The sequence below is a fragment of the Oryctolagus cuniculus genome, chromosome 6, assembly GCF_964237555.1.
Source record: "Oryctolagus cuniculus chromosome 6, mOryCun1.1, whole genome shotgun sequence".
Classification (NCBI taxonomy): domain Eukaryota; kingdom Metazoa; phylum Chordata; class Mammalia; order Lagomorpha; family Leporidae; genus Oryctolagus; species Oryctolagus cuniculus.
The window spans coordinates 22,448,511-22,458,329 of record NC_091437.1 but is presented as its reverse complement, the minus strand read 5'-3'; the positions used below and the strand labels follow the sequence as shown (position 1 = coordinate 22,458,329).

Genomic DNA, 9,819 nt, shown 5'->3' with positions numbered 1-9,819 from the left:
CAGTTTGCTTTTGTGGACTTAAATGTGTCTCTTTAATATTAAATGGTTGGTTTGTGTGTGTTTGTGTAGCTTGAAAGACTATTAGGTAGTTCACATTGTCGCTCACTCAAAGTTGCTGACATAACCATAGACTACTGATGGATTTCTCTATTCTAATTGTTAGTACTAAGGTTAACTGGAGCCAATGCTTCAGTTCTTGGCACAAAACATCACTGCTGTTTCCACCTTCCCCCCCTACAGTGGAATAGAATATTTTTTTTTCTTGGTAATTTGAAAGGCAGAGTTACAGAGAGGGAGAGAGATCTTCCATCGGCTGTTCACTCCCCATATGGCCGCAGTGATTGGAGCTGGGCGGGTCTGAAGCCATGAGGCTCTTCTAGGTCTACCATGTGGGTGCAGGGGCTCAGGGACTTGGGCCATCTTCTAATGCTATCGCAGGTGCATTAGCAAGGGAGCTGGATTGGAAGTGGAGCAGCTAGGACTCAAACTGGCCCATATGGAATGCCAGTGTCGGATTCAGTGGCCTCACCCACTGTGCCATAACATTGGCCCCAGAATGAACGTTCTCATGATTAGAGATGCCTTGAAAATTGTGATTTTGTGATTTTTTTTTTTTTGCTTTTCCTCCTTGTGCTTCCTTTTTTCTTTTTCATTTAAAATTGACTGTATTTCATGTAATTTTATTATCTTATTTGCTGTGAGCTGTTCAGATTATCACTTAATCTGCCTTCACCTTTCATTTGTCCCATATTTCTTTAATAGAAAAGTTCCATATGTTATGTCACAGAATTCCCATTTGTTGTCTGTACCAGAGATAGCAAATTACAGTACATGTGTGGTGGAATCTGGCCCATACATAGCCTGTTTTTGCATATTTGCTATCTGGAATTTTACAGAAAGATTGTTGACCCTTGTGATCAGTTTTGGATCTCTGATTCCTTATTATCCAGGAATAAGCTTGTTTTCCACTGGTCCTGGTATTAGTGAGGAAGGTAGCAGAGTCCGTTTCTAGGTGAAGTGTTGGAAATGCCAGTTCCCACTACAGAAATTCCATCTTACGTATCTCTAGCAGCATCGAGAAAGACATGCAGCAGTGGGGCTGAAGGTCCAGGATGTCTGGTGTTGCTGTGTTTAATTTGTAAAGGAAGTATTAGCCTCCAGGAATCAGGAGCCTGTGACTACTAACTCTTGATCTGTGTGACACTCGACAGTTCGAATCACAAGGATCTTTCAGAAACAGATTGCATGGACACAATATAGTAGTTTACGTTTATTTTTTCTGTTCTCGACTTTATGTACACTATGGCTGGAATCTTCAAACAAACCAAACATCTGGATAACTTAAACTTTGTTAATAGACATCTGACGACTCATCGCAGAGAAAGTAGATGGGTGGCCATTGTGTACGCAGTACATCATGCGCATGGTGTTAAGAAGCGCTTTCCTTTACAGCTGAAGCTCTGCTGTTCTGTGATAGATATGTGTGCCTACTAGTTTAGCACGTCTTGAGTTCGTAGGTTTTCGCTTGGAGTGCATGCTCCTTTCACATTATGCATAGGAGCCAACCAAGCCTTAGTCTTCAGTGCATCCTCCTCTGTGCGCTTACTTCACAACTGTTCCTCTAAACTGTGGCATGAAGTAGTCATAGTCATCGTACCTTGAAGATGGAGCCTGCCTCTGCCTCTGAATGTGCACATGGCCTTGGGCAAACTGGAAATAGTAGCTGCCATTTCACAGGACTACTGCAGTGTGCTCTTAATTGTCTAGGACATAGAGGTGACCTGATGGTAGACGGCTGCTTTTAGGTAGCAGTACTGCTCTGAATTTCTGTATAGGGAAGATGAGTGATTGATCCCTGTGAAGTACAGGTATGGCACATGATGGAAATAAGAGTTTAATTTTGTTGGAGAAGCACAAGTTGCCCATCCACTGGCTCATTCCCCAAATCCTGCAACAGCTGAAGCTAGCCCAGGCTAGAACCCATGAACTGAGTCTGGGTTTCCCATGTGCTTATCGCCTGCTGCCTCCCAGGGTATGCATTAGCATAAAGCTGAAATTGGGGAACAGAGTCGTGAGTTGAACCCAGACATCTTAACTCCTAGGTCAGATACCTGCCCCTGAGAATGGTTTTAATGCATGAGAGGGGAGAACTGATGATGGCCTTAGATTGGAAAGTGGTTACTGATGATGAATTATGAAAATGCTCTCTAATTATTGGTACACATAGGAGAGGAAAGGAAACCCTACTTGATAACCACTTTGCATAATTGGGAAATGGTCTTTATTTTCCCAGGAGAGGGAATGAGATGAGAAGGTGCTGGGCAGATCTGGGTGATTGCCACCTGTGTCTGCAGATGTTTCCTCTGAGTGCTTGGAAAGTGTGTGCCTCTGTCTGCAGTATGTTGCTTTTAGTCAGGAAGACCACTCTGTGACAACCCTTTGGCTTCTCAGCTCTTCATTGACTGTTGGACTTGCGATCTAAAAGTAAAACACATCTTTGCTGAATATTAGCTTATCACTTTCTCCCTTACATTGTCATAAGCTAAAGATGTACCCCCCCCAAACATGGTAGTAATCCTTGTTTTGTAGAAGAGAATTGCTTCTTTAAGTGCTTGAGCAACTCATCAGCCCACCTTCATACTTCTAGCCTCGAGAGACAAAGTAGTGAAATTGGCAGTTTTATGTTTCTAAAGGCATCCCTTTAAGAACTCAGGAGACTAATTAAAAAGATGACCCTAGGAGGAACTGAGATCTGGAACAAGGAGATGGTTTCAAGCAGTTTGGGTTGTGGGGTGTTAAATACAGCCTAGACATCAGTGTCTGCTTGGGGTGGGGGTGGGGCAGCACTGTTGAAGATGCTTGGTGAACTCATAAGGGCCTCTTGAATAGGTTTAAGAAAGCTTCCAGAAGACTTCTGAGGGATGCTGAAGCAGCTTTCCTTTTTTTTTTTTTTTTTTTTTTTTTAATTTATTTGAAAGAGGAGAGACAGGTTATCTATGTATGGTTAATCCCAGATTGGTCACAATGGCTGGGACTGGGCCAAGCCCATGCCAGGAGCCTGGAGTTTCCTCCATGGATGTGGGGGCCCAAGCAGTTGAGCAGTTGGACCACCTTCTACCACTTTCCCAGGTGCAATAGCAATGGGCTGGACTGGAAGTAGAGCAGCCGTGAGTCAAACCAGTGCCTATATGGGATGCCGCTACTGCAGATGCTACGCCACCTTGCCAGCCTCTCCTACTGTTGAAAAGTTAATTTTGTTTTTCAGTATAATTGGGGTGTTAAATTCTTCTACACTGATAAACTTTTGCTTGATAGGCCTGTCTAATATGACCTCCTAATCCCTGTCCCTTGTATATTTTTTTTCCTTTTATTTTTTTTGACAGAGTGGACAGAGAGAAAGGTCTTCCTTTGCCGTTGGTTCACCCTCCAATGGCCACCGTGCTGTGGCTGGCGCACCGCGCTGATCCGAAGGCAGGAGCCAGGTGCTTCTCCTGGTCTGCCATGGGGTGCAGGACCCAAGCACTTGGGCCATCCTCCACTGCACTCCCTGGCCACAGCAGAGAGCTGGCCTGGAAGAGGGGCAACCGGGACAGAATCCGGCACCCCGACCGGGACTAGAACCTGGTGTGCTGGCGCCGCAAGGTGGAGGATTAGCCTATTGAGCCGCGGCGCCGGCCCAGCCCCCTTGTTTTCTTAGAAATGGATGCAGGAACTGGTACCTTTTCTTCCTCTGCGGGGCAGAAGGTGGAGAAACATTCTGTTGTGCTTTGCTTCTGGCTTTTCCAGCCAGGTTTTCTGTATGCTGAATGGAGCCGGGGACAGTGCTTATGAGCTAGGTTGGGGCTCCATGAACAGAAAGAACTGAAACTTTGGGGGCATTCAAAATGTGGTTACAGCTCAGGGTCATTTGGCCACAGGGCTTTGTGCGAAAGGGAAACATTTTCAAATGAGATAGGGAAGTCCCTGCTTGGTTGCGGGGTTGAGAGCCCCCACTATACTCAGTGCAGGACAGGGAGCAGCAGAGCATGGGAGGTCTCAAGCCTGCCGGTTGTCTGGGAGGCTAGGGTGTCCTGTCCTGAGAAAGCAGGGTTAGTTTTTAGCTGCTGTGAGGGAGGAATGGTCTGGTATTGGGTTGTAATCTCAAGGCATCTTCTGGCCTCATAGGAATGTGCCACTGTGGTTTGAGAAGATTTGAATTTCCTTTGTGAAGTCAGGTTTTTTTTTCCTTTAGGCTGTTTTCATTATAAAAGAGTTACCCAGGGCCCCTGCTGGTCCCCCCCCACCCACATGCACAGAGGGTGCATTGTTCGTGTAACCGGTGTGCTCTAAATGAGACACCATAATCAGATGCAACTGCCCAGTCTTGCATAAGCCCTGGTTAGAATGTAGTTTTTAGAAACAAGTAGGCCAGTAGCCAGAGCAGAATTCTTCAAAATGGGACAGATGTCCAGAGAATGCCAGAGTACCTTCCTAGGAAGAAGCAACTTGAGTGGCCTACTTTAAATAGAGACTACTCTGGAAGAGGACTTTATAAATTAAAACCTTAACATCCGAGAAATTCTGGCCCTGTGAATGATGCAAAATTGATGATGGTGGCCCACTATGTCTAGAACATTGTTATCTAGTGGTGACCTGTTGAGGTGGCTTTGACACCTTTGATATTCGTGATAATGTCTCAGGGTTGCCCATAAAGTTTACCCTTTGACCTCCAGAGGTCTTACATGAAAAATAGTCTTTGGAGGGAAAAGGTGCTATTAAAATATCCTTGAAGAAACTATGGTAATACCAGTTTGAGACTCCTGTTTTCTTGTTTTCATTGAGATACAGGTACCTATTTCAGTTTGGATTCTTTACACGATCTATGGATGGCAGTTGCCAATTCATTTACTGTCCTACAAGCACTGGGGAGCAGGCTGGTCTGCATCATTTGTGCAGTCAGGTGACTGTGGACTTAAGAGCAAGGCTTGGAATGGGAATTTTATGTATCCAGCACAATGCAGCTGACAGGGCTGGGGTGTAGGGCCCAAGCCGCTTCAGAGGAAATGGTGAGGGTAATCCCTGGTTTCTGGAGGTTGGAAGTGTTGTGAACATGTGTACCCATTAAAATAGGGAATAAAGTTTTCTGGCTGTGGAGAAAGAATGTTATGCTGTTACTGAAACAGTTTATTTCTGAGTGTCAGGCTTGGGAAAAACAAACCCGGTAAAAATGTAACTTTATTCTGTTTAAAAAAGTCTTTTGGTGAGGATGCAAAATTAACAATACAAAAATATTTTGAACACTACAGTGGTCCTTTTTTCAAGGCTTCTTGCAGCACTACACTAGAGAGTATGTGATCTTTGGATTCAGGAAACCAGCAGCTTAAGTAGGAACTAAGGGCTTTTTTTAAGGGGTGTGTGTGACTACAGACAGCCCCTTTTCTTTGGATTCAGGCTATGTACAGTGAGGAGGCAGCAACAAACAAGATTAAATTAACAAGATTTGTTTTTTCAAGGCTCAGCATTGAAGCTTGGCTCAAAATGGGTTAAAGAAGGCCATAGTGAAAACCCAGTGTTCGCCACTAGGGGTCTTCTGGGCTCCTGGATTTGGTTGCAGTGGTCCTCCTTGTGCAGCCCCATAGGGAAGGAGGCTGGCTGAATGCCAAGAGATAGGCTTTGGAGAGCAGGAGCTTGAGATTTGCCCTCTCACAGCTGCCCAAGAGCTGGCTCGATTGACTTCAATGAGCTGGAAATGTTACTGTGAAGATGCTTTAAATGAGCAGTACACAGCAGACTGGAGCCCTGCCTTCGAACTATTGACTGAGCTGCTAGTGGAAGGCTTGTAGCAACATCAGAGCTGCTTAGACCAGCAAGTTCCTCAGGAAACTGAACCAGTAATCTGAACTAGAGCCAGATGCCCCCACCTCCTGTACTTGTCTGATGGGGTAGTGTCCGCTTTTTCCTGTTACGGAGGTGGGCAGGCCTCAATGTAACCTATTCCATTCCTTCCTCTTGAAAGTTCCTGAGGACATGGTAAGAGGCTTCCTCTGGTCCAGCTCACCAGTGGCAGCTGGTTCTCCTGTAAACAGCTTTTCCATCTCTGTATCAGAGAAGCGTCGTCATGAGCCTGGTGGTTGCGACTGTGCTCACGTGTTGTTTGGTGAACCAGCTCCTTCTTGGTCCGTGAGGTGTCTGGGATGAGGAGGGTGGGCAGTGGGGGATGGGGAGGCAGGGGTACAGAAGGTAGCTGGGGTCAGTCCAGCCCATCTATGACCTATAGCAGAAAAGCAGGAGGCGTGGGCATGTGGCTGGCATAGGCACAAGGGATGCCCTTAATGAGATGACATAAACACAGCAGGATTGCCACCATCTGGAGCAGTTAAACTGGCCTCAGGTTCAGGTCAAAGTTGAGCAGCTTCTCCAGTCTTGGGGGGCAGTCAGCAGAGCTCCTGGTCAGTCTCCATGTGATCATGGTCTCAGTTGCTGCCTCTCCAGCTGGGGCCCTAGAGGAGGCCAGGTGTCTGGTGCATGCTAGGCTGCCTGTCTCTGAGATTCTTGCTGCTGTGCCTGTGTGCTCTGTAGGGCACTGCGAGAGGCCTGTGGGGGTCCTGGGGCTGGGAGGCTGAGAGTAGCAGACACACCTAGGGATGTAGGTGCGGGCTCAGCAGGGCTAGCAAGCAGTTCTGGGGGGAAGCGTGACAGCAGGAGGTATGAGGGTGAGTCCAGGGGCGCTGGGGACACGGGGCAGCCTAGAGCACTGTCATCGGAAGGAACGGGGCTGGGGCAGCGGCCTTCTCCGGGTAAGTACCGAATGCATTTCTTTTTCCTCCTAGGAATAGTGAAGAGAGTTATCTGTAAATAGAGGGTGAATTCACAGTCACACACCACAACCAAAAAAATGCTGTCCTGGAACAGGCCCTGCTTCCTCCTTTCCCCATGACCTGGATGATAAGCCTGGGTCCTCAGATGAATCTACATTGCAATGCTGCTGGGCTTGGCCCAGACCTAGGACAGGTGCAGTTCCCACAGCAGCCACCAGGTAGCACAAGGACCCTTTGTAGCCATGGCCTGGTTGGGGCCTTTGAGCTGCTGCTTCATGTGTCTAAGAGATGCATTAAGGGGAGGGGATGCGATGCCTGTGGCTTCTTTCCTGAGTAATCCCAGTCCTCAGAGCTGGGTTGTGAAAAGGAATGGACAGTGCCTTCCTGCCATCGCTATCCATTCGCTGGGCCACAGGTTGTCTTCCAGTAGCATGGAATGGATGGAAAATGATTTCCTATAAAGACAGGATGTTTCCTGATAGGCATGTGTATGAGGGTGAATGCATACATGCTGAATTCCACTTTGCTCCTGGACAGGGACTATAGTAGACGGCCGAGGGGCTGGATGGGGAGGTGTTCCTTGGAGCCAGTAATCTTACTGCTTAGCATTACCCTTAGCCATGGTGCTGCCAGGCCTGGCACTGAACGAGCCCACATTGACAGGGGTAAACCTTTTGACTCCCACAACTCTTGACAGCCACAACTCCCACAACCGTGAGGTGTGGTTGGAATGTGTAGGCTTGTTGCCACAGGGTCCTGTGGCTAAGACAGCCAAGGGGTACTACTGCCCCTTTCCCCCATCCTTGGTCTCAGTAGGTACAAGGTTGCAAGTCAGCTGCCTAGCAACTACGTTGTTCAGGTTATTGACTGGATCCCCTCATTTTACTCAGATTTAAGGGCTCAGGCTTCTGTTACTGGCAGGGATTCTAACTTGAGGAAGAAAGGGGGAGTTGGCAAGCTGTGATGCCACTGAGGCCAAGGGGCGGGGGCTGACGCCCTGAGAGGTGTTTGAGAAACTGAACTGCTGAGGACCTGCTCTGCCTGCCTGGCACCAGAGCCACTTGGTTGAATCTGCCTTTTCCTTCCCTTCCATAGTGATCTTTTCCCTCTCCACTGTTCCTTCCTCTAGACCCAAGTGGTCTCTCTGTGTTCGGTTTCCACTCCAGCTCAGGAGACGCAGGTTCCCTGACCTGCTGGGGATGCCACGGGGCTGCAGGGCTGAAGGAGAGGAAGGGCTCAGCAGAACACATCCAGTCAGGGAGGCAGCTTGAAGCAAAAGGGAGAGTGATGGTGGGGAAAAACCCACCTGCACGGACCACACCAATCCGTCTGCTGGTGGAGGCCAAAGCGAGCACGGCATTTCTTAGGCGAGCCAGGGTCTGCTCACAGCCATGCCAGAGGGGCAGAGCAGGGCAGAGGGCGAGCAGGCAGGCAGCAGGATAGAGCAGGGCCCAGAAAGAAGAGGTAACACAGTGTTAGCCAATTGTAGACATCCCACAGCCCCCACAGGTAGATTGGCTGTCTCTGAGACACAGCCAGCCCTTAAGGCCCAGAGCAAGGTATCAGGAAAGATGGGTACCCAGCTGTACAGCAGAGGCAGTGGGAGGAGTGGGGGGACGGAGTGTTGGGGGGGGGGGTTCCTCCTACGCTAGTTCTCAGGGCCTGTAGTGCCTCTTGTAGCACAGATGATGCAGAAGAGTCCAGGGAGGCCCGGGACATTCAGCCTCTTCTTAGGGCTGCCCTGCCCATTTTATCCAGTTTTTCTTTATTCTTGCCAACACCTAATTTGCTGGCCCCACATTGCCTCAAGGGAAAAGGCTAAAGCTTAGGCTCATTCTGTGTACTTATCAAGGGTATAAACGGCCCATGCCTCCTCTTGCCCTGTGTCAGTCCGAGCACCAGCTTCTCTGGGTGCGGGTAGCTGACAAAGTCCTGGATGAATTACCAGAAGAATTCGCCTGTAGGAAGAAGGCCTGCAGCAGGTTGTGGGCTCCCTGGGTTCTCCACACAGAAAACTCTGCACTGATAAGAAAAATGGGGCTACAAGTAGAGAAACTGGCAGTACTAGCCAGCAGGTACTACACCTGGGGTCTGGCTCAGTCCTTGTCTGGTCAGTCTGCTCCCCAGTGTAGCAGAATGAGCCAGTGTGCATGGTTTGGACTAAGCACTCTGAGTCAGTTCCTCACTAGCTTCTCTGGCAAAGACTGGGCACAGGTAGACAACCACCGGCTATGGGAACTGGGCTCCCACAGGTTGTCTCTAGGACTCAGCAGAGCTGTTCTGCATGGGGCGTTTGACTCAGGAGATGTGTGCAGGCCTTGCCTTTAGAGGGCCTAGGCGCCATGAAGGTTCCTGGTCTACTACTCTGCCTCTTCACGTGGGCCAACCACAGCAGAACAGCCCTTAAAATGGGGAGATGGAGAGGAGCCTCTGCTTCTGCTGGGGCCAGGCCTCACCTGTGGTGGATTCTTGGTGCTTTTCTCTTGACCGCCTCTTCTTCTTTCCCTGTGTGGAACAAAGGGAAGAAGCTCACATGTGGGTGGCTATCGCTGGGCGATCTGCAGCCTGCTGTCCAGCCTGGCTGGCCCTGGGACCCCAGGTATGCAGGTCCCTCCTACCTTGGGGTCCTGGGGTTTCTTGGTGCAATTCTTGTTGGGCTGCTGTGGCTGTGTTTAAGGGCTTCTACCAATGTGGTTTCCAGTAGCCCCTCTGCCCCTTCAGCCGACGCGGCCCAAGGAAACACTGGGTAGCAGTACCGTTTGTGAGTACACAACGGGGTGTGAGCTTGCCTTAGGAGCAGTTCCCTGGGCTTGACCTCTTCTGAGCTAGCAACTTGAAAGTTTCCCTACCCACCCCTTGCTGTGCGTCACTGGCCACTCACGTAGTTGTCCCGCGCCGACCAGCCTGGATATAATTGCATGTGTAGCTGCCTCTCCTTGCGGGCCAGCTCATAATATTTTGCCTGCTCTTCCCGCGACAGTGCATGCCACTGCAATGGGAAGGAGGCAGACGGCATACATCA

At 49.1% G+C, this 9,819-nt stretch overlaps 1 protein-coding gene across 9 annotated transcripts in view; it reads right to left on the bottom strand.

The window, feature by feature from the left end:
• Positions 1-2,938: 2,938 nt before the first annotated feature.
• TCF7 (transcription factor 7) overlaps positions 2,939-9,819 on the bottom strand; it is a 29,538-nt gene continuing 22,657 nt past the window's right edge. For 3 of the 9 annotated variants that reach the window (XM_051844212.2, XM_051844210.2, XM_070076096.1), the window contains 4 exons: positions 9,679-9,786; positions 9,254-9,302; positions 8,104-8,176; positions 2,939-6,805 (listed from right to left, as the gene is read on the bottom strand). In XM_051844212.2, coding sequence (XP_051700172.2) covers positions 6,508-6,805; positions 8,104-8,176; positions 9,254-9,302; positions 9,679-9,786 — 528 coding nt within the window. In that variant the 3' untranslated portion in view covers positions 2,939-6,507. Of the gene's footprint in view, positions 6,829-8,103; positions 8,177-9,253; positions 9,303-9,678; positions 9,787-9,819 lie in introns of all 9 variants that reach the window. The other 6 variants (XM_070076098.1, XM_051844215.2, XM_051844213.2 and 3 more) reach the window with 4 other exon arrangements.